Source organism: Myotis daubentonii, chromosome 3 (assembly GCF_963259705.1).
Source record: "Myotis daubentonii chromosome 3, mMyoDau2.1, whole genome shotgun sequence".
Classification (NCBI taxonomy): Eukaryota; Metazoa; Chordata; class Mammalia; order Chiroptera; family Vespertilionidae; genus Myotis; species Myotis daubentonii.
In genome coordinates this window covers 149,703,004-149,727,693 of record NC_081842.1, presented here as the reverse complement: position 1 = coordinate 149,727,693, position 24,690 = coordinate 149,703,004, and the positions used below count along the sequence as shown (strand labels likewise).

Below are 24,690 nucleotides of genomic sequence, written 5' to 3'. Positions count from 1 at the left end.
ACTCTTTTTTTTTTTTTTTAAATATATTTTATTGATTTTTTACAGAGAGGAAGGGAGAGAGATAGTCAGAAACATCGATGAGAGAGAAACATCGATCAGCTGCCTCCTGCACATCTCCTACTGGGGATGTGCCCGCAACCCAGGTACATGCCCTTGACCGGAATCGAACCTGGGACCTTGCAGTCCACAGGCCGATGCTCTATCCACTGAGCCAAACCGGTTTTGGCCAAAACTGGTACTCTTAACTACTGCTTCTTGTATTGAACTATGAAGCTTCTCCATTGCACCTATGAAGTAGATGGGAAGGTGAGGGTAATTTAAGTAAGTTTCCTATTTCCTTAAATGGGCTGATATAGTGGAAAGAATACTGAACTAACCCTCTTATTTATTCTCCAGCTCTTATTGTTCTTCCTCCCCTTCAAATTACCCACTTGTCAGCTTCCTCCTTAAAAACTGTATGTCTTTCATTTGCACTCTCTGCCTTCCCCTCCCTGGGCCACATTTAGTTTAATTCTCTCCCCACCCTACTCCTCCGCCTTTAATAATTTATGTCTTTTTCCTTTTCCACATCTTTGCATACGTAGTTCCTTCTTCCTAAACACCTTCTTCCACTTTTGCTACTTGGTAAGTAATTCAAAATACAGCTTAAGCTTCCTGAAGTATTTATTCCCCCCCGTTTCTACTTAGTAATATATGCATTCCTCTGTTATTACAGTTATCATCTTGTATTGAGACTGAGTTTTTAACATCTGTCTCTTACACTAGATTAAGCTCTTAGAGAACGGACTGCACCAAATTTGTTCATTTTTAGAAATATAGCCATTGCTGAGCATTTGTTAAAACACAGTGTTTGTTAAATGAATGAGTCTAGTCTAGAGACTTATTAGCAATACCTCTGTGAAATTGGGCATATGATTTAACTTCCCTGAATAGGATTTCTTTATCTGAAAAGTCAGGGTTATAAATAATTCCTGTTCTGCCAATATCACAAGGCTATTGTGAAAATCTGAAAAGATAATACATGTGAAAGTGCTTTGGAATGTCTTAAACTGTTAGACTTTGTGGATTAATATGATAACTTAAAAGTAGCTGATGGTTAGCCTAGAATTCAGTGATGGCGAACCTATGACACGTGTGTCAGGTGACACGCGAACTCATTTTTTTGGTTGATTTTTCTTTGTTAAATGGCATTTAAATATATAAATATCAAAAATATAAGTCTTTGTTTTACTATGGTTGCAAATACCAAAAAATTTCTATATGTGACACGGCACCAGAGTTAAGTTAGGGTTTTTCAAAATGCTGACACGCCGAGCTCAAAAGGTTCGCCATCACTGGTAGATACTGGAATAAAATCTGATGACTCAAGTACGTAGTTCTCTTTTGTATCCAGTAGTTTATCTCATTTTGTATTATAGCTTCTCTTATTTTAATCATGTATATTTTTGTAAAGAACTTGTATTTATTTAAAAGTAACAATTTATCTGCTGTTAAGGATAGAGGATACCGTTGTTAATGGGATAATTTTTAAAAAATATTTTTTAACATTCCCCAGAGCCTTAGTAGACTTTCTCTCTAAGGCAATACTGTGAATATACAATACACAAAACTTTACCAAGTCTGTAAGATTTTATATCTTTGGGGGAAGGAAGTAGTTTCCAAGGAGATTGCATTATATCCTTGTCATGCCATCTAGTGATCGTAGAAAAAATTGTTATTTTTTAAATTTAGCTTCTTCATTGTATTGTACTGTAGGCAGAGACAATGTATCTGTTAGTATGTAGTAATTCCAGAATAGTGGAAATTCTGTGTGTGTGATTTTGGGGCTTATCAATTTTGTCTGTTAGTTCAAGAGATGTATGTGAGCTACCATAGCTTGATGGAATTGTATGTGATTTACAACAACTGGATGGGATTATAATTATTCTTATGATTTTTAAGGCTTATTATACCTATATACTTGTAACTTAATTCATGTTTTAGAATTTTGAGTTTTTTAACTTAAGAAAGTGTATGCCCAGTTGGTGTGACTCAGTGATAGTGTTGACCCGTGAACTAGGAGGTCACAGCTCGATTCCTGGTCAGGGCACATGCCCAGTTTGTGGGCTCAATCCCCAGTAGGGGATGTGCAGGAGGCAGCTGATGGATGATTCTCATCATTGATGTTTCTCTCTCTCTCTCCCTCTCCCGTCCTTTCTCTGAATATAATAAAGACATTTTAAAAAACAAAAAAGTGTAAAATATACTCTCATTAATCTTAACTATAAATTGTTTTTTTCTTGATAGGTGTTAAAAAAGATATTGAGAAGCTTTATGAAGCTGTACCACAGCTCCGTAATGTGTTTAAGATAAAGGACAAAATTGGAGAAGGTAATTTGGGGTTATACTTATTTTTTTAAGTTTTTTAACCTCTTCTGTTTTCCTTGTTTAATCTTGATGTTCATTATTATTTCTTATTGGAAAACACTCCTTTAAAAAATATTAAAACCATGTTTATATTACTATGTTATTAGTAGTAATATAAAGGTAACAGCTTTTTTTTCCCTTGAAAGAATGACAGAATAAATATTTACAGTAAAATGAACAGCCCTATTTTAATCTTTATAAAACTTTTATGCTATTAAAAATATTGCTATATTAGTAATATATTATTAGTGATAATTACTAAAAATGAAAAATTTAATATTCAAATGGAGATATTTGATACAAAAAGCCAAATCTTTATCCTCTTTCTCAATTGCAGTTAGGTAGAATTGTACATTGAAACATACATGAAACATAAGATGGCAAATAAGATGAAAATAATAAGATGAAAATAATGTGATACAATATTTATAGGATGGCCAGTATTAACATAAATATTGAAAGACTGACAGTTGCCCTGCCAATGTGGCTCAGTTGGTTGGAGCATCATCCCATGCACTGAAGGGTTCAGTTTCTGGTCAGGGCATATACCCAGGTTGCGGGTTTGATCCCTATTCGGGACATGTACAGGAGGCAACGGATCGATGTTTCTCTTGCTCTCTCCCTCTCCCTTCCTCTCTCTAGAATCAATGAAAACCATATCCTCAGGTGAGGATTAAATAAAAAATTTAAAAAAAGGAAAAACTGACAATCATTTTGATTTAATGAAGGGTGAATTTGGCAGACAGATTGAGGAATGAGAGGATAAAAAGATAATGGAGTTTTTTGGTGATTATGTAGAGAAATCCCTAAACATTAAAAATCTTCCATGTATTTATTTTCTTGCTTGCTTTTCACAAGGGAAAATGTCAGAAGAGAAAAGTCTGGGTCATTGGGGCAGAGGAATTAGAAGATGAGATGAGATTATTTGGGATGTAAGATCTTTACATGTTTTTCCTTGTCTTTTTTGAAAACTGGCTTAGTGTGCAAAAACTTTGTTCTGGAAAACAACAGTGTCCTCACAGATTGATAGCTGTTTCTACTAAATAAGTTTGAGAGATATAGTGTCTATAGTTCCCTTTTGATTGTTCATGATGAATACATTAACAGCTCTGGAAAACATTTTAGTAAAAAAATCTATCAATTTGTTTTAACTCAGTATTTCTCAAGATTAATTGGCCACCAGTTTTTTTTCTCTCTTTAGTTTAATGCTAAATTTAAAAGCCCGGGTGTGTTTTTTTCCCTAAGATGATTATAATTTCTACTTCTAACAGACCAGTATCCAAGTCTTAAGAAAGTAGTTTAAAATGACAGTATTACAGAAAAATACTTATTAGAATGGATTATGGCATTATGCTAACCCAGTCAAACAGATTTACTATAGCAGGGGTCCTCAAACTTTTTAAACGGGGGGCCAGTTCACTGTCCCTCAGACCGTTGGAGGGCCGGACTATAGTTTAAAAAAAAAACTATGAACAAATTCCTATGCACACTGCACATACCTTATTTTGAAGTAAAAAAACAAAACGGGAACAAATACAATATTTGTATTTGCATGTGGCCCGTGGGCCGTAGTTTGAGGACCCCTGACTATAGTGTCCCCTAAAAGTTAATATAGTATTCCCTAAAAAACTGAGGACCGTTAAGAATTTATTAAAAATTGAAAATAAGTTGTGTTCACAGATGTGTCTGGTCTTTGTGTTCATTGTTATTAAAATATTAATGGGCCCTAACCGGTTTGGCTCAGCAGATAGAGCGTTGGCCTGCGGACTCAAGGGTCTCAGGTTCGATTCCAGTCAAGGGCATGTACCTTGGTTGCAGGCACATACCCAGTAGGGAGTGTGCAGGAGGCAGCTGATCGATGGTTCTCTTTCATCGATGTTTCTAACTCTCTATCCCTCTCCCTTCCTCTCTGTAAAAAATCAATAAAATATAAAAAAATATTAATGAGTATGATAATTCTAAGTTTTATGATGTATTTTAGCATTGCTTTATTAACATTTTTAAAAACCAAAATTGAAAAACCTAATAAATTGTTTTACAGGCACTTTCAGCACTGTTTATTTGGCCACAGCACAGTTACAAGTAGGACCTGAAGAGAAAATTGCTCTAAAACACCTAATTCCAACAAGTCATCCTATAAGAATTGCAGCTGAACTTCAGTGCCTAACGGTGGCTGGGTAGGCAGTTTAAAGACATTTTAATTGAACTGGCTGTATAAATTTTTAAGATTTCTAAGTAGCTGTGTAATGGGGATAGTGAGATTGTCCATTAATTACTAGTAAACATACTCTTCAGTCAGGTGTTTGCAATTTGCTAGTACCTTTCCTCTAACCTTGGAATGGTTAGTTACATTTATACTCATTTTTGCAGTGGATTTCCCTGAGGTAAGCTTCACTTCCAGTTCTTTTACCACATTTTTCCTCACCTTCTTGCCAAATCATAAAGCTTGGCATCCAGGATCTAGTTATTTTTTGAAATGTGGGGAACTTATATTTCACATCTCCCCTGCTATAGACAGCCTCATCTCATATTTTATTTTGAGCAACAGAATCACCTGGCATGTCTCTCTCATTGATCTCTCTCTCTATGCTAGGTTATTCATACCAACATATGGACATGATATAGTATCACTTATCCCCCTTGTACTGCCATTTCACTTCTAGCTGCTCCATTATTTCTTTGCTCCCCTTCATAGTCAGACTTCCCCCAAATTAATCTGCATGTGCTATTTTCACTTCCAACCTCCGTTCACTACACATAAAGTGTGGCTGCTCTTTTCTATGCTAAACTGAAACTCCTTTAGATGAGTTACCCATGACTTTATTTTGCCAATTCCTGTTTCTGTTCACATGAATTCTAGGCAGTGTTTAACATAATTGATTTGAACCTATATTCTGACTTCTATACTGCTACATATTTCTTTTTTTCTTCCTGCTTTATTTGGCCTTTCGGTTTCAATGTCCATTGCCAGCTCTTCCTCTTCTACCTGACCCCTATGTGGTGGAGTTCCTCAGTGCTTGATCCTGGGCTTTCTCTAGAATCTGCCTCCTCTCTAGGATCGTGTTATTTCCACATGACTTTAAATACATTGTAATGATTCCCTTAAGTATATATCTAGCCTCAGACCTCTTAACTGCAGGTTGGTATATATCCACCTGCCTGTTTGTAATTTTCTTTTCTTTTTTTATTACATTTTATTGGGGTGACATTGGTCAACATGAACATAGAGGTTTCATGTGTGGATTTCTAAGTTACAACCTCTGTATATAGCACCATGTGCCCACCACCCAAAGTCACATCTTCTCTTGTCACCTCATATAAGGACTCCCTTCTATTCCCCTCTTCCCTTTGGCAACCGCCACACTGCTGTTTGTGTTCTTAAGTTTCAGTTTTATACCCCACATATGAGTGAAATATGGTTCTTAGCTTTTTTCTGTCTGATTTATTTCACTTAGCATAGTGTTCTCAAGGTCCATCTGTGTTGCAAATGACGCTATTTCATCCTTCCTTATGGCTGAGTAGTATTCCATTGTGTATATGTACCACACCTTTTTTATCCGGTCCTCTATAGCAGGACACTTTGGTTGCAATGAACATAGGGGTGCATATATCTTTGTGAATAAATGATTTCGAGTTTTTTGGGTATATCCTCAGGAGTAGGGTTGCTGGGTCATATGGTAGCTCTATTCTTAACTTTTTGAGGAATCGTCAGACTCCTTTCCATAGTGGTTGTACCTGTCTACATTCCCACCAGCAGTGAATGAGGGTTCCCTTTTTTCCACAACCTCTCCAACACTTGTTATTGCTTGTCTTGTTGACAATGGCCACTCTAATAGGTGTAAGGTAGTGTCTCATTATAGTTTTAATTCTCATTTCCTTAATTGCTAGTGAGGTTGAACATCTTTTCATATATCTATTGGCTATTTGTATGTCTTCTTGGGAGAGGTGTATTTTCAGGTCCTTTGCCCACTAATTGATTGGATTATTTGTTTGTTTGGTGTTGAGTTTTATGAGTTCTTTACATAGTTTGGAAGTTAAATCTTTGTCGGAGCTACTGTTTGCAAATATCATCTCCCATCTGGTTGGCTGTCTGTTTTGTTGTCCGTTTCTTTTGCTGTACAGAAGCTCTTCAGTTTTATATAGTCCCGTTCATTTATTTTCCACTTGGGTACCTAATAAACATCTCAAACGTAATGTGCCAAAAACTAAATTTTAATCCATCTTTGCCTACCAAAAAACAAAAATCATATTGCAACAACTGGTTTTCCTCTACCAATCGCAGTGAATGGTACCACCATCTCTATCCAGTTGCTTAAGCCAGAAACTTAGTACTCATCCGCAGTTTCTCCATTTTTCTTCTGAACCACAGTCATCACCAAGTCTTGGCTATTTTGCCTCCAAAATATATCTAAAAACTCATCCAACATCTTTCTGTTTTTTCAACCACTACTTGGGTCCTCCTTCCCTTTTAATCCCATGGTTACAAAACAGCCAGAGTAATCTTTAAAATATAAAAATATGTATGTATGTGTTATAAATTGGGTACTGTTACTTTACCACTTAAAATCCTTCAGTGGTTTCCCAGGGTACTTTGAAAAAAAACCTAGCGTTGTTTCATGCCAATCTTCCCACCTCCCTCACTGTGCTCCGGTTTTTTTAGTTCCTCAAATTTGTCTCAAGAGCTTTCTTACCTCACCAGGGCCACTACCCATACTGTTTGCTCCTTCAGTAAGACTCCTCACAGTGCTGACTCCTCATCTCAGCAAGAGGGGCACCACTTCAAATTCTTCCCTGAATTAAATTAGATTCTCCTATTTCTTATTGTCACAGTTCCTTTAATCTCTTTAAAAACTCATAATCTGTCACTATTTGTTACCTTGTTTATTATCTGATAATAAACTCCATGAGGGCAGAAGTAGTGTTAACTTTAATTCACCATTGCATCCCTAACGTCTAACATAGTGTCTAGCAAATAACAGTGCCTACTAAATATTTATAGAATGAATGAACAAGCTTATTTCATTGTTTCATCCTTCTGTTTATTATAGAAGACAAGAGGATGAAATGGCCTCTCGAAGGCATGATGATATACATTCTTTTTGTTTTTTTGGTTTTTTTTATTGTATGCATTCTTATTCCTTGAATAAGATAATTTCTTTTCTTTCCCTGTACTTCAAAAGTGCATGCTAAAAAAGTACCTGATCTTGGTTCCCTTCTAGCTTCCCACACTGGTTTTTCTTTTCTTTGCCAGATATTTCAGGCAAATTGTCTTTGTGTTCTAATTCCATCTATTTTCCTTCCCTAAAACCTGTTTTACCTCTTCCTCTCCATTTAAATTGCTCTCTGAAAAATTACCAGTTAATTCCTCTTTGCCAAACTAAAAGCCTTCCCTCTGTTCTTATTCTCTTTGACCTCCATGCTGACCACCCCTTCTTTCAAAGCTCCTCCCTTGGGTGATATTTCTGTCTGGGCTTTCTGCCCCTTCCTCCTTATTTTGACCTCCAACTTGAGAATTTTCCAAAGTTTACTTTTCTCTCTAATAATTTTCACTGCTGCCTGTATCACTTCTCTGCAAGAACTCTTACTGACCTTTCACTTAAGATTTAGTCCTATATCTCAATATCTTTATCAACATAATGAGGTCTTGGTTTTGAAGCTTCTTTTCCTGATTTCGGTTTGTATTTTATTGGCATCTATGCTGTTTTACTCACTTAGATTCAAAGCCATGGAAATCATCTTTACCCTTTTATGAGATGCAGGGTAGCATAGTGGTTAAGAGCATAGATCAGGACAGACTGCCTGGAATCAAATCCTGGCCCCATGACATCCTAGTTTAATGGGGAAGTTCCTTAACCTCTCTGTGCCTCAGTTTCCTTACCTGTAGAAAGGGGGAGGAAATAAAATCACCGTCCTCATAGGGTTGTGGACATTAAGTGAATTTGTTAATAGTTGTGAAGTGCTTAGATCAGAGCTTGGCATATAGTGAATAAATGTTAGCTATTTTGAATTTATTTATTTTTAATTTATTTATTACCATTATCTGCTACTATTCTTGTTAATTCATTCTTATTCATCTTTTTCTTTTCATTCTGCCATCCAATTAAAACTATAATTATCATGTTTGAATTATAGTAATTTTATAACTGGTGCTATTTTTGTTTTTTAAAAAAACTATCTTGTACAAGTAAGTTAAATGTGTATATTATCCTATATGATGATAGTTTTAAGTTAGTTTTCTAGCATTATTTATGCATTGCTAAAATTGCATTAAAAAAATAGGCATAAAGTTTCAGTTTATTTGACCTTTCCTCTAAAGTTCAATGTGCATTTTTCCACTAGGGGGCAAGACAATGTCATGGGAGTTAAATGCTGCTTTAGGAAAAATGATCATGTGGTTATTGCTATGCCATATCTGGAGCATGAATCCTTTTTGGTAGGTTTTAATATTTCTTGAATTTTTATTAACTAAATGTTTAATTTAAAAAATGTTATGACCTTATTTATAACTTTATTTTAGGATATCTTGAATTCCCTTTCCTTTCAAGAAGTACGGGAATATATGTTCAATCTGTTCAAAGCTTTGAAACGCATTCATCAGTTTGGTATTGTTCACCGTGATGTTAAGCCCAGCAATTTTTTATATAATAGGCGCCTGAAAAAGTAAGTATGGAAAGTTACCAGAAAAGATTTACACTTGAATGAATTTGTGCTATGGGATCTATCTCCTAGAACTTAGAACATACTACAACAGCCATGCACAGATTTTGCCTGTTTCAGATTTTCATTATGATCAGAGAAGGGAAATATAGTGAAGAAGGTAAATTTGTATTAGTAAAGCAATGTGCATCATTAGCTGTTCCATTGCTCAGTGGAAATGGCACTCAGCTAAAAAACTTAGAAAGGGTCTCGTCCTTTTTGACCTTACACATTTCTTTTTATCTCTGAGCTTCATTTTTCTTTTCTAGTAAATGAGGGGATTGGACCACATGATAGCCATTTCCTGTTCCAACACTAATTATTGTGTTTATAATTTTATGCTCATTATACGTATACATAGAGGCATTGAAACTTAAATATTACTCTTCATTCAATGGATCATATTAAGTGTGGCAAGGAGAATAGAACTGTAACTTTTATCTTTTAAATTTGTTCAATTAACACATTTCGTACCGCTCAGGAGTTTTCTCGTGTTTCGCCCGCCATCTGTTAAGGACCGCTCACGAGTGTTCTCGTTTTTCACGCCCATGGAAAAAGGAGCGAATCTAGATACTTATGTAAATTTTGTTTGGTCCCTCTTCATAGAAAATGTTTTACGCAGTACCATATGTTAAAAAAGTACTAGGAACTTTGTTTAATTGTTTTTGTAAATAAAAATTATAATTATTGAAAAACAACACCTAAAGTGCATTATGATGATTTAAATAACGTGCAGTTTGCCCAAAAACGTGCGGTCCCTGGCGTATGTCTTAGAGATTTCTATGCGGTACGCAGTGTGTTAAAAATTATTTGCTGCCCTGGCCAGGGTTTCCCAGTGGTTAGAGTGTCAGCCCAAGCACAGAAGGGTCGTGGGTTCAATTCCTAATCAAGGGCATGTAGCTGGGTTGTAGGTTAGATCCCCGGCCCTGGTCGGGGCACATGCAGGAGGCAACCAATTGATGTCTCTCTCACATGAGTATTTCTCTCTCTCCTCCTCTCTCCTCTTTCTTCTTCTTTTCCTCCCTCCCTCCCTCTCTTCCACTCTCTCAAAGAATCAATGGAAAAAATATCCTTGGGTGAGGATTAACAGCAGCAACAAAATTATTTGCTATGATGACATTTCTGGTACAATTAGAGAAGAAAGAATTGTTTTTATACACTTTATTCCTAGTCTTTCTTGCCAGTATAAGCCATTGGAAAAAGAGGATAAAAGATTTGTGTGTGATACATCTTTCCTTAGTTTTCAATCCTAGTTAGCTATTAAATCCTTACCTTGTCTGTAAAACTTGTGTTTCTTTTTTCAAGAATGTTATAAATTCTTAATTTGTCACCAAAAGAATTGCAGTTTCTGTATGACTATAGTTATGATGTTAATAAGCTTTAATTGTTACAGGGAACTAAAAACCTGCTTTTGTTTCTTAGGTATGCCTTGGTAGACTTTGGTTTGGCCCAAGGAACCCATGATACGAAAATAGAACTTCTCAAATTTGTCCAGTCTGAAGCTCAGCAGGAAAGTCGTTCAGAAAATAAAGTCCATGTAATCACCGGAAACAAGATTCCATTAGGTGGCTCCGCAGCACCTAGGGAGCTGGATCAGCAGCCCACCACAAGAACTTCTGTTAAAAGGCCCTACACACACGCGCAGGTTCAGCTTAAACAAGGAAAAGATGGAAAGGTTCTACCTCTTTTATTTCTTAAGTACTAACACAGTTTTAGAAATGTATTTCTTCATCCAACAGAGGGAGATATAGTACTAGAATAATAACTTGTAATTTAAAATAATTTTTACGGTTGTTACATATCCAGTTGATTAGATTTTTACTAAGATTTGTAATGACTTGTTTTCCCATTTTGAAACTGAAGTTTATGTGGTAGATTTATGGTGTCTGTCATTACAATTACGTTACATAACAAAAATGGAAAATAATAAATTTTTCCTGCATGTTTTAAAGTTCAGATTAATTAGCCTTTTTACAAGAAAGCATTAGTTACAGGAGGAAAATTCTGAAGTGTCTATCTCCATTTTAGCTGCAATGCCAAATGTAACAACCATGCAGGTGGTTTTTGAATTTTTTTAGTTACGTATATTTGTGAACTATGATAACATTGTATGGGTGTTAAGAGTTCTGTCTAGACTATTTTCTCCTTTCACAGAAGTGTTTTGGTGCCTGAGAATGACTTGGATGCAGCTGGTTTTGTTTCATGTCACTTAACTCTTTCAAAACTATGGCAGAGTACAGCTGGCAGAAAGTGTTACAGATATAATCCTTATTTTCCTTGTTTTTGTTGGTATTGTAGGATGGCTCTGTAGGCCTTTCTGTCCAGCGCTCTGTTTTTGGAGAAAGAAATTTCAATATACACAGCTCCATTTCACATGAGAGCCCTACAGTGAAAGTAAGTAATGTAGCTTATTAGTGTAATCAGTCGTACATTGAAGAGAATTTAGGGAATGGTTAGATTACCATTTATTGTCAGGAACTTTTTAAAAGCAGAATTTTGCTTTGGCAGAAGGTATTACTTGCTTTGAGTATTTAGTCAGCACTTTTATTTTTTCCATTTTTTTCTGAACTTTTCTGGTGGAATTTTTCATTAGCTGACTGTTCTTTCTCTAAAGGAACATTTGGATCGTTAAGACCTTTTCTCTCACTGGCTAGAATGTGAGCTTGCAGCAGCTAACACATTTCTGACACAGTTGATAACGTAAAGATGTTTGTAAAGTTTATAAACTGTCACCAATGTTAAAAGGTTTTAAAGTGACTTAAGCTATCCTGCCACAGCTAGCTAGAGTGAGCAACAAATTAAAACTTTGATTTTAGCCAGTGTAATGGTGCAGTTTACAGTTCTGAAATGGAGTTAGACACTAGAACATACCTTTTATATTTTTGTAACATATCAGAAAACGTTCAAATAAAGTAGAAGTTAACTATTTACCAAACTAGGACTAATTAGTAAATTTTAATAAGTTTATTCAACAGAAAAATCTAAAAGACCTTACATGTCTTAATAGACAACTATTTGCTTGTAATCCAATAGTACATTCAGCAGTTTTAAAAGTTATGCATTTTGCCATACTAGCATTTGAAGCATCATGTTAAATGTCATGAAAATAGAAAATTTGATTTTTCTTTTACAGCCTGTGAAGCAGTCAAAGGCTGTGGATGTATTCTACAGAAAGTTAGCAACAAAAAAGAAGGCTGTTTCTGCCAAAGTTATGAATAGTGGTGTGATGAAGAAAACTACCAGTTCTTGCCCAATTAGCCTGACCTGTGACTGTTATGCAACAGATAAAGTTTGCAGTATTTGCCTTTCAAGGTAATGTGTTTTGACAGTGTTATAAAATCACCAGCATGCTGCTAGGCAAGATTAGAAATTGCATCGATTCTGTGAGTCAATTGATTTAGTGAGCGAAAGAGAGCAACACAGTTCTGTGAACTATATCGGCACTGATGCAGAGTGACACCTTGAAGAGCAAATGATAACTATTGTCATATATTATTCATTTGACATCATGTGCACTTTGGAAAACACACTTGCTCTTATTTGCAAATAATTTTGGTGGGGGAATAGTCTTTCCAGAATCTTAGAATTGCACCTTTTGCTGGCTGATGTAATCTTTTGTGTTCTTTCTTTATTCCTGCCAATGTAGAATAACCAGAATCAAATAATTAATAAATATATTAGTGAATAAGGAAATTTGGAATAAGGAATTCATATTGAATTCTATTTTTCTGTTATGTGTCTTATCATCTACTACCTCTTTTTATATCTGAAAGTTACCCTAAAACCTTTCTGGAATAAGGCCTGGGAACTAGTAGAGATGGTGGAGAAGGATCCATTGAAGTAAATTTAGAATTTTCATCACATTGGATTATCATTTGCTTTATAATGACTTTTATTTATATAGATATCAAGGTGGAATTTATTGTGAACTAAATTGATAAGTGTTATTTTTTGGTCTTCAATAATTAAACTCTAACTAGAAAAATCTTATTTTGTCATCATAAGGCGGCAACAGGTTGCCCCTAGGGCAGGTACACCAGGATTCAGAGCGCCAGAGGTCTTGACAAAGTGCCCCAATCAAACTACAGGTATGTTGCACTAGAAATATAGAACCCAATTAAAAATTTCATCCCGGGTATCTTTTATTTTGTGATCTTATCTATTTCTGACTTTTTTTGAGCTCTTGCTTTTAATTAAATTATGTAAATAGTTCTAGCAGTGTGGTATTCCCATTTTTTAAAAAAAATGATTTGAGAGAGGGGGAGAGAGAGAGAAACATTAATGATGAGAATCATTGATCGGCTACCTCCCGCACTGGGGATTGAGCCCACAACCTGGGCATGTGCCCTGACTGGGAATCAAACTATGACCTCCTGGTTCATAGGTTGATGCTCAACGCTCAACCACTGAGCCACACCAGCTGATACACTATTTTTTTAATAGATCACATTTTGCTTATTTTTTCACCTATGATTGTAGGTGGTCTGCCAGGAATTTTGTTAACATCATCTTTGTGGGGAATAAATTGTGCTTAGTAGTCTTTGATAACTTAAGACTTGCAGAATTTTATCTGTTTGCCGAATACCTCAAAAGTTTTCTGTGATGCACATGTGATTGTGTTTCATTAAAATTATATTTTGTTATTGCAAGAACAATGTAATAGCATTAAAAAGATGTTTTGAGAAATAAGAAACTTGTTATGGACAATAATAGATACAGAGGCAGAGCTGCCTCAAACAGATTGTCAAACTGCAGCGGGAAGGCCGGGGAGGGTTGGGGGGCAGGAGGTGGGGGGGTAAGAGATCAACTAAAGGACTTGTATGCATGCATATAAGCATAACCAATGGACATAAGACACTGGGTGATAGGGGAGGCTAGGGGACTGTCTAGGGCGGGGGGATAAAATGGATACATATGTAATACCCTTTGTAATACTTTAAGCAATTAAAAAAAAAAAAGAAAAAAAAGAAACTTGTTATGGAGCTGGAACCTGGAAACATCTTTTTGAATAGATGAATCCTGCCATACACTTTGATTATGCATGTTAAATGCATTCATTTATTGTGTGTATACTAATGCTTACTAATGATACAGAAAAAAAACAAAACTATTTGCTTATACTCCAGTTAGGACACACTCTCAAATAATTACAAAATAACCCAGTAAGTATGGTTATAAAACTTTATACAAGGTATTTTAGGGATACCAAACTATCCTACATGAAGGGATTTTGGAAGAAATTTTATGAAGAGAAAACCTCTAAGAGGGTTTATCGTAAATTGGAGTGAGGGTTGACATTGAGGCATGAGCAAAGGTACTCATCAAACAGCATCATCTTGTCATACAGGAAACAAAAATTTAGTGTAGCTAGAATATAAGATGGAAGTTGAGGAGTGATGAGAAATCAACATGTGAAGGAGGGACAAGGTCAGATCACACTTGTTAAATGACTTGGACTGTATCCTTCAGGTGTTAGAAAGTTATGAAGAGAGAGATGGTATTAATTTTTTTCTAGATAAATTTTCTGACATGTGTGCAGAAAAGATAGATTTTGGAGAGTGGTGGCCTACAAGTGAGAGAGGATGAAAACCTGAATGAGAGCATTAGTAATAGGCATGAAAGGAAAAGTGAAGGATTGGAAAGGCAAAGCTTGGTGGATAAGTGGGGAAGGCCTCTGAGATGTTTATCAGATTCCTAGCTTGGGGGATTGGGATGGGCACCAGTAACCAAGGTGGAGAATGAAGAAGCTGATTTACAGGGAAGGATAAGGTTAGGGGCGTTAATTGGTTTGAGATATTTTTAGGACATTCAGGTAGAAATGGCTAACAGAATAAAAGTACATCCTTAAGCTCGGGGAAGTCTGGTTTGGAAATTCAGTTGAGTGTCATTGTTATATAAATGGTAGTTGAAATCATGAAATGGATGGGCCAATAAGGGAAAGTGTAACGGGGAAGTGGTTGGAGCTCTGGGGAACCTCAGCACTTAGTGCTTGGAGAAAACTGACGGAGTAGGCAGAGGTACAAAAGGAACCAAGAAAGGCAGATGATCCAGTGGCCAAGGGAATAGAGAACTAATTTGGTGATACTAAGAGGTCCACAATTCGGAGATGTCCCTAAAAGAAAAAAAAGTTTCTGGACATGAGGCTGAGCTTGTTTTAATTTTAACTGCCAGAATTCTGGAGAATAAAGTTTCTATAATGAAAGTTAGGGTTAGCACCTGGCTGAACAAGAGCTACTACTGTTCGATACTTTTCACTAAAGTGGACCACTTTTACTACTGTGGTATAATTTTTGAGGAACATCTAGATTTTTCCCCCACACAGCTATTTTTGGATTTATTTTGACCTTCTAAAATGTGCATTTACTTAGTATTTTCTAATGGTGAAATTCCTTTTAAATTTACCAAGAATGCTGCTAAAGAAAAAAATAACATTGCATTGTGTATTAAAGATATTAGACAAAAGATTCTCAATCTGAAATTACATTAAAAGCATCTGGGGAACATTTAAAAACATTGATGCGTGAGCCCTACTCCAGAACAATTAAATCAGGATATCTGAGGGATTGGGCCTGGGCAGCAGAATGTTTAAAGCTCTCAAGATGATTTAAATGTAAGTAAAGGTTGAGAATTACTGGTGTAGATGATAAAATTATTGATTTGGGAATTTTTTTTAAAGTTTGTTTTCTGTTACAGCTATTGACATGTGGTCTGCAGGTGTCATATTTATTTCTTTGCTCAGTGGACGATATCCATTTTATAAAGCAAGTGATGATTTAACTGCTTTGGCTCAAATTATGACAATTCGTGGATCCAGAGAAACTATCCAGGCTGCTAAAACTTTTGGTAAGCAATTTTATATTATAGAACAAAACAAATGCCTTTGATTTTCTTCCACAAATTATTTTATAAATTATTATGAAATTCTCTTTGCATATAAACATTCTGTATTCATAAAGTTCTCTCATGTTAGAAATATTCTCAGATGCTTAAAAATTAATTGCATTGTATAAGAAAAAGTTTCATCACTTCTATACATATTATTTAATCTTGTCAAGCACAAAATGCTACACTTCTCCAATATTTAAAGTTTAACTCTATAATGTTAAACAAAAGAATAAGGAACAAAATTGAATTCCCTATAGTTGTGGTTTGACTTTATTTCATAAATATTTTTAATAATATTTAAAAATTTTGTTTATTGTGCATTTGGGTCTTCTTTAAATGATTTTAGTCTATACTAACAGGTAATCATTTAATTATAATACGGGATAATGAGGACAACAGAAGGGACGAGAATAGAATGTGTATTAGTTGTCAAGTTTCTTAGGGTTGTTGTAGCAGAGAAGAAAATGAACAGAACACCTTTACTGATGTAGTATTATTGTAAGCATATATTGGACATGGGAAATCATCTCTTTAGCTACACAAAGTTCTTAGTTCTTGTAGTTCTAGACTAGGAGATACACTGTACATCATAGGCCACCTGAGAATTATCTCAGCTTTGCTCTGGCCAAACACAAACTCAATGCCGACCTTGTGTTTGCTCTTCATGCACAAATCACTTAGCTGCTCTAGCTGGTTTGGCTCCGTGGATAGAGGGTCAGCCTGTGGACTGAAGGGTCCCGGGTTTGATTCTAGTCAAGGGCACATGCCCAGGTTGTGGGCTCGATCCCCAGTAGGGGGCATGCAGGAGGCAGCCTATCAATGATTCTCTCTCATCATTGATGTTTCTATCTCTCATTCTCCCTTCCTCTCTGAAATCAATAAAAATATATTTAAAAAAAAAAAAGAATCACTTAGCTGCCTTGTGCCCAGCCCAAGGATCAATGGGCCTTTTGTTTTTTGGGGGTTTTTGTTTTGTTTTGGACATTCAAATTCATTCAGCTTTATTAATGAAAATAATAAGTTCAAACATAGCCTAAATAAAGCATGACAAGCCCACTGTGTGACCGTTTGGCAAAATACACATGACAGACATTCAAGAAGTATTCCTGTTCTTCTGATATAATTATCTGAGAGTGCACTGTTTTGGTTTTCAGAATGGAAGCTAATTATTTAGTAAACATGGATGTACAATAATTTTATTCAATCAGTGATGAGTTGTCTATACTATCTCAGCTATGTCTCTGAAGACTTATTTCAACCACATCTACTAATATTCGTCACATCTATCAATGGCTACTATGAAAATACACCAGAATTTTAATAAACTGCCATTTTATTTTCATTAAAGAGAAATTTATAAATTGGGTCTTAATCAGGGGTGCAATCAGAATTATCTGAGGAACTTCAAAAAATACATATGCTTGTCTCACCCCATCCCTTCCTGGAAAGTATGATTCAGATAAATATTCATAGGAAGGGTCCAGGCTTGTTAGTTAAAAACAACAAGTGGTTTGGACCAAGACCTACTTCTGTTTAAGAAAATAATTGTCCCTTGCTTAGGCACTAGTGCCATGGTCTGATTCACCAGAAAAACTTAGTGGTGGTTATAAAGAAAGCCTCATGATAGAGGCTTATCAACATTGTTTTTGTAGCAAAGTCCATCCAATCCACAATGTGTACCTTTCTTGCATCTATCAAAATAAAAAAATATTTTCCTCTTTCCTCTTCTATCTTCCCCTACCCCCTTTTCCCTCTAGTATCACCATACTGTTGTCTGTGAGTTTTGTTTTGTTTTTAGCCCCTTCACCTTTTTTACCCAGCCCCTCAACTCCCTCCCCTCTGACAGTTGTCAGTCTCTTCTCTGTATCTATAAGTTGGTTTCTATTTTGCTTTTTAGTTTATTTTGGTCATTACATTCCACATATGAGTGAAATCGTATGGTACTTGTCTTTCTCTGACTGGCTTATTTCACTTAGCATACTACTATCCAGGTTCATCCATGCTGTTGCAAAGGATAGATTTCCTTTATTTATTTATTTATTTATTTATTTATTTATTTATTTATTTATTTATTTATTTATTAAATCTTTATTGTTCAGATTATTACATTTGTTCCTCTTCCCCCCCCCCCATAACTCCCCTCCTCCCAGCTCCCGCCCCACCCTCCGCCCTCACTCCCCACCCACTGTCCTCATCCATAGGTGCACGATTTTTGTCCAGTCTCTTCCCGCATCTCCCACACCCCTTTCCCCCTCCCAAGAATAGTCAGTCCATTCCCTTTCTATGTCCCTGATTCTATTATGATCACCAGATTATTTATTCACTTGATTCTTAGATTCACTTGTTGATAGATGCATATTTGTTGTTCATAATTTGTATCTTTACCTTTTTCTTCTTCTTCCTCTTCTTAAAGGATACCTTTCAGCATTTCATATAATACTGGTTTGGTGGTGATGAACTCCTTTAGCTTTTCCTTATCTGTGAAGCTCTTTATCTGACCTTCAATTCTGAATGATAGCTTTGCTGGATAAAGTAATCTTGGTTGTAGGTTCTTGGCATTCATCACTTTGAATATTTCTTGCCATTTCCTTCTGGCCTGCAAAGTTTCTGTTGAGAAATCAGCTGACAGTCGTATGGGTATTCCCTTGTAGGTAACTGGGTTTCTTTCTCTTGCTGCTTTTAAGATTCTCTCTTTGTCTTTTGCTCTTGGCATTTTAATTATGATGTGTCTTGGTGTGGTCCTCTTTGGATTCCTTTTGTTTGGGGTTCTCTGCGCTTCCTGGACCTGTAGGTCTATTTCTTTCACCAGGTGGGGGAAGTTTTCTGTCATTATTTCTTCAAATAGGTTTTCAATATCTTGCTCTCTCTCATCTTCTGGAACCCCTATAATTCTGATGTTGGTGCGCTTGAAGCTGTCCCAGAGGCTCCTTACGCTATCTTCGTATTTTCGGATTCTTTTTTCATTTTGCTTTTCCAGTTGGGTGTTTTTTGCTTCTTCGCATTTCGAATCTTTGACTTGATTCTTGCACTCCTCTGGTCTGCTGTTGGGTGTCTGTATAATATTCTTTATTTCAGTCAGTGTATGCTTAATTTCTAGTTGGTTCTTTATCACAACATCGAGAGTCTCATTAGTTTTCTTGAGGATCTCACTACATTTATCGGTGGTCTCACCAGTCTTTTCGAGGGCCTTACTAAGTTTATCGGCAGCTTCTAGACAGTTCTTAAGAGACCTTAAAAGTGTGCTTCTGAACTCAATATCCTCCATTGACAGTTTTGTCCTGTTTCTTTGTCTCCGCATTTTTTATGCTTTCTTGGTGCACCCCCTAGTGGTCTTTGTGCGCAGTCTTGTTGTAGTTAAGACTTGATTGTTGTCGGCAATACCGGGGGTGATTTGACCTCCAGGCTAACTGGCTATGAGAGTCTGCTGTGTCTTCAGTGGGAGGGCTTCTGTGCTGGATCTCTAGGGCGGTGCTAATCTAGCCTTTGCCTGAGGCTAACCGGCAAATGGTTCTGTGCAGGGCTTGGGCAGGGCGGGTCCCCGGGGATCTACAGGGCAGGCGGAGCAAGCAGTTATGGCTGCTCTCAGTTCCTTCCCCAGGGGCTCTGCCTCTCAGAGTCCCAGCAATGGCTGCAAACCTCGGAGAGAAAGCTGCCTTCGAGTTCCGACCGAAGCCAGACAGTCCCGCTTCTCCCGTTTGAGTCTTGGTCCCCAGAGACTCACCGGGATCTGGAGCTCAGAGTCTGAAACTCCCTCCCGATTGAAAACAACAACCACGCCCTCCGCCGCCAGCCAGCTCCGCGGCGCGCACTCCGCACCTATTTCACTTAAGCACTGCGCCGCCTCTGAGTCTGGGTATGATATTCTCTTTCCTCCTAGTTGTAGAATTTCCACTCAGCCAGCCTTCCTGTGGTTCTGGATGATGTCCGTTCTGTCCTTTAGTTATATCTCTGAAGTGGTTGTTCGAGGGCAGCAATCTCCGGCGTTAACCTATGCCGCCATCTTGGTTTTTCTCAGATTTCCTTTTTTAATAGTATTCCATTGTGTGAATGTACCACAGCTTTTTTATGTACTCATCTACTGATGGACGCTTGGGCTGCTTCCAAATCTTGGCTCTTGTGTAAATAATGCTGCAGTGAAATAGAAATGCGTATATTCTTTTGGATTACATTTCAGTTTTCTTTGGATATATACCAGAAGTAGAATTGCTGTTCGATTTTTACTTTTTGAGGTGACTCCATACTGCTTTTCACAGTGGTTGCACCAATATACAGCCACCAACAGTGCATGAGGGTTTCCTTTTCTCCATGTTCTCACCAACACTTATTGTATGGCTATTGATGATAGCCATTCTGACAAGTGTGAGGTGATATCTCATTGTATCTTTAATTTACATTTCTCTGATGATTGTGATGTTGAGCATCTTTTCATATGTCTGTTGGCCTTCTGTATATCTTATTTTTGCTGGTTAATCCTCACTCAAAGATATTTTTTCTCATTGATTTTTAGAGTAGGAGGGAAGGAGAGAGAAGAGAAACATCGATGTGTGAGAGAAACATCGATTGGTTGCCTCCCGCACGTGCCCCCACTGAAGATGGAAACTGTAACCAAGGTATATGCCCTTGACCAGGAATTAAACCCAAGAACCTTTGGTGTTTGGGCTGATCCTCCAACCACTTAGCCACACCAGCCAGGGTTCTCTGTATATCCTCTTTGGAGAAGTGTCTGTTCAGATCCTTTGTCCATTTTTTAATTGGATTGTAAAAGAAAATTTTATCTAAGGAAAATAGGATGACGTAATACATACGAGGGAAGAGTGACCATGAATGGAAAGCAAGGTTGATATCTTGAAAATTGTATTCTTACATAAGTATGTTTATTCTCAACTGATTAATAAAACTTTCATCTACTATTGAACAACTTCATGAGAAGTTTTTGAACATGGTGTTTATTAGAGAAAACCAAAACATTTTGTTGAAGAGTTAAATCTCCCCCATCTGTAATCGCAGTTATAATGAGGCCCAACAATGGAAATACATCTGACACAAAAACATTCCAGGGCAAGTGTCATATAGCAGGCAAGAGCTTTTAGAGATTTATTATTGTAATGCTTATTTTACTACTAAAATAGTGTTACATAGATAGTCTCAGTTTGGTTAATATGAGTTCTATAGATATGTCAGTCAAATCTTACTGTAACTTGAATGCAGTACTCAAAACTTAAGCAACCATGGCTGTGTTATTCTTTATGATTTGAAGAAATGACTTTCCTAAGATTATCAGTGAGAATACTTCTAATTCTCTTGCCTTGTGTGTAACCTGCCCCACTGTCCTCAACCATTAGATCAGGCCCCATGATAAGTTTTCATTTAAGTACCTGTTGAGTTGTGTCAAATAAATTCAAAAGACAAAAAAAAAAATTCTGTTGTTGTTAATCTTCACCCGAGGATACTTTTCCATTGATTTTTTAGAAAGAGTGGGAGGGAGGGGGAGACACAGAGAGAGAAACATCTATGTGAAAGAGTTGGTTGCCTCTTGCACACGCCCGACCATGGCCAGGGATTGAGCTTACAATTTAGGTACATGCCCTTGACTGGAATCGAACCTGGGACACTTAAGTCCGTGGGCCAATGCTCTATCCACTGAGACAAAACAGCTAGAGCAACAAAGTATTTTCTTACTGAATGTATCAGTTTAAATTATTTTATCTGAATAATGAGTCCTCTCTTTGGATATGTATCCTATACTAATAAAAGAGAAAAATGGTAATTGGTGTACAACTGATACCTTTTTCATTGGCTAATCAGCGAGATATGCAAATTAACTGTCAGCCAAGATGGCGGCTGGCAGCCAGGCAGCTGAGAATAGGAGGCTTGGTTGCCCCAGCGATGGAGAAAGTCAAGGATCCCCGCAGCTGCAGGGCTCTGAGCTCCTGAAGCAACAACTCCAAAAGATACAATGTTTCAATTATAGAAGCTAAAAGATGGCGGTTAATTTGCATACTCAGGCTCCAAGCAGAGCGAAGCCAAACAGCCCTGAAGCAGCAGGGCAGAGAGGCCTCAGGGCCTGGGATCAGCGGAGCCGAGAGGCCCCCCGGCCCCAGTGATCAGCGGAGCCGAGAGGCCTCCCAGCCCCGGTGATCAGCGGAGTTGAGAGGCCTCCCAGCCCCGGTGATCAGTGGAGTCGAGAGGCCTCCCGGCCCCGGTGATCAGCGGATCCGAGAGGCCTCCCGGCCCCGGTGATCAACGGATCCGAGAGGCCTCCCAGCCCCGGTGATCAGCGGATCCGAGAGGACTCCCGGCCCCAGTGATCAGCGGATCCGAGAGGCCTCCCAGCCCAGGTGATCAGCGGAGCCGAGTGATCAGCGGAGTCGAGAGGCCTCCCGGCCCCGGTGATCAGCGGATCCGAGAGGCCTCCCAGCCCCGGTGATCAGCGGAGTCGGAGGCCCCGCGATCAGCGGAGCCGAGAGGCCTCCCGGCCCCTGTGATCAGCGGAGTCCAGAGGCCTCCCGGCCCGGTGATCATCCGAGAGGCCTCCCAGCCCCGGTGATCAGCGGAGTCCAGAGGCCTCCCGGCCCGGTGATCAGCGGAGTCCAGAGGCCTCCCAGCCCCGGTGATCAGCGGAGTCCAGAGGCCTCCCGGCCCGGTGATCAGCGGAGTCCATAGGCCTCCCAGCCCCGGTGATCAGTGGAGTCCAGAGGCCTCCCGACCCGGTGATCAGCGGAGTCCAGAGGCCTCCCGGCCCCGTGATCAGCGGATCCGAGAGGCCTCCCAGCCCCGGTGATCAGCGGAGTCGGAGGCCCCGCGATCAGCGGAGCCGAGAGGCCTCCCGGCCCCTGTGATCAGCGGAGTCCAGAGGCCTCCCGGCCCGGTGATCATCCGAGAGGCCTCCCAGCCCCGGTGATCAGCGGAGTCCAGAGGCCTCCCGGCCCGGTGATCAGCGGAGTCCAGAGGCCTCCCAGCCCCGGTGATCAGCGGAGTCCAGAGGCCTCCCGGCCCGGTGATCAGCGGAGTCCATAGGCCTCCCAGCCCCGGTGATCAGTGGAGTCCAGAGGCCTCCCGACCCGGTGATCAGCGGAGTCCAGAGGCCTCCCGGCCCCGTGATCAGCGGAGTCGGAGGCCCCGCGATCAGCGGAGCAGAGAGGCCTCCGGGCCAGGGATCAGGGGAGCCGAGAGGCGTCCTGGCCCTGGGATCAGCGGAGCAGCGAGGCTTCCCAGCACCGGGATCAGTGTGACAGGGTGCAGAGCCCCAATCCTCTGATCGGCCCTGCTCTGTGCATGACAGGAGTGGCGCTGCAACCTCCCTATGGACCCTGCCTTGAGTGTGACAGGGGGTGGTGCCCCAACCCCCCAATCGGCCCTACCCTGAGCATGACTGAGGGTGGCATGGCAACCTCCCAATCCGCCCTGCTCTGTGCATGACAGGAGGCGGGGCCCCAATTCCCCAATGGGCCCTGCTCTGAGCCCGACCAGAGGTTACACCTAGGATTAGGCCTGCCCTCTGCCACCCGGGAGCCGGCCTAAACCAGCAGGTCCTTATCTCCTGATGGGTCCCAGACTGTGAGAAGGCACAGGCCAGGCTGAGGGACCTCCTCTCCCAACCCCGAGTGCACAAATTTTTGTGCACCGGGCCTCTAGTATATAAATAATTTAGGCTTTAATAATCCACATTGTTAACAAATACCCCAGAAAGCAATCTATATACTGTGCTACTCATTGTTTAATCACATTTCTATCTAATAAGGAACTAGAAAGCAAAAAGAATAAATTATTGCCCATTTGTATGCTTAATTTATTTTTGCCTATTCTATATAATAAAAGCATAATATGCAAATCGACTGAACAGCAGAATGACTGGTCACTCTGATGCACACTGACCACCAGGGGGCAGACGCTCAATGCAGGAGCTGCCCCCTCATGGTCAATGTGCTCCTAGAAGCTGGGCTCATGGCTGGCAAATGCTGCAGCAGTGGCAGGAACCTCTCCCGCCTCCACTGTAGGCAGCAAGGAGCAAGGGGTCCCGGAGTGCGAGAGCCCTGGATTGCAAGAGGGATGTCTGACTGCCGGATTGGGCCTAAGTTGGCAGGCGGACATCCCCCAAGGGGTCCCAGACTGCGAGAGGGTGCAGGCCTCACTGATAATAATCCTGTTGGGAATTTGTTTTAAAGACATTTATATTTTTAAAAACTGAGATCACCAAGAAGATCATTCGTTCATTCAGAAACATTTATTGGTACTTTATGTGTGCCAGCTAACTATTGTTGAGTCTCTGTTCTCATAGAGTTTAAATTCTAGAGGGGAAGACAAAATAAATATATTCTGCCATACAGGTCAGTAGTACTGAAAAAGGTAAAAGGGGAAGGCGAGTAAAGAGGGCTCTGCTGTTTTAGATAGGTTGGTCAAGGACAGCCTCTGTAAGGAACAGTGACATGAGAGGCTGAATAATGCCTTTTGTCCAGTCCAGCAGGTATTAATTGAGAATCTGGTATGTACCAAACATTGTCTAGAATTTGGGGAATTCAGATAAATAAGGTGAGACAGACATATTTTATCAGTTACAGCACAAGATAGCAAAGTAATAGTAGAAATCTTCACAGGATTCTGTAAGAGTTTAGAATGATCAGCTCTCTGAGAGTGTCAGGCTTCGCAGAGGTAATTCTTGAGCTGAATGGACTATCTGGGCATGTGGGGGAGTGCAGGGCATCC

General features: G+C 39.1%; 1 protein-coding gene across 5 annotated transcripts in view; it reads left to right on the top strand.

The window, feature by feature from the left end:
* CDC7 (cell division cycle 7) overlaps positions 1-24,690 on the top strand; it is a 32,717-nt gene that overhangs the window by 5,330 nt on the left and 2,697 nt on the right. For 3 of the 5 annotated variants that reach the window (XM_059688800.1, XM_059688799.1, XM_059688801.1), the window contains 9 exons: positions 2,287-2,370; positions 4,448-4,583; positions 8,746-8,839; positions 8,924-9,066; positions 10,525-10,777; positions 11,401-11,496; positions 12,236-12,414; positions 13,108-13,190; positions 15,796-15,945. In XM_059688800.1, coding sequence (XP_059544783.1) covers positions 2,287-2,370; positions 4,448-4,583; positions 8,746-8,839; positions 8,924-9,066; positions 10,525-10,777; positions 11,401-11,496; positions 12,236-12,414; positions 13,108-13,190; positions 15,796-15,945 — 1,218 coding nt within the window. The remainder of the gene's footprint in view (positions 1-2,286; positions 2,371-4,447; positions 4,584-8,745; positions 8,840-8,923; positions 9,067-10,524; positions 10,778-11,400; positions 11,497-12,235; positions 12,415-13,107; positions 13,191-15,795; positions 15,946-24,690) is intronic. The other 2 variants (XM_059688802.1, XM_059688803.1) reach the window with 2 other exon arrangements.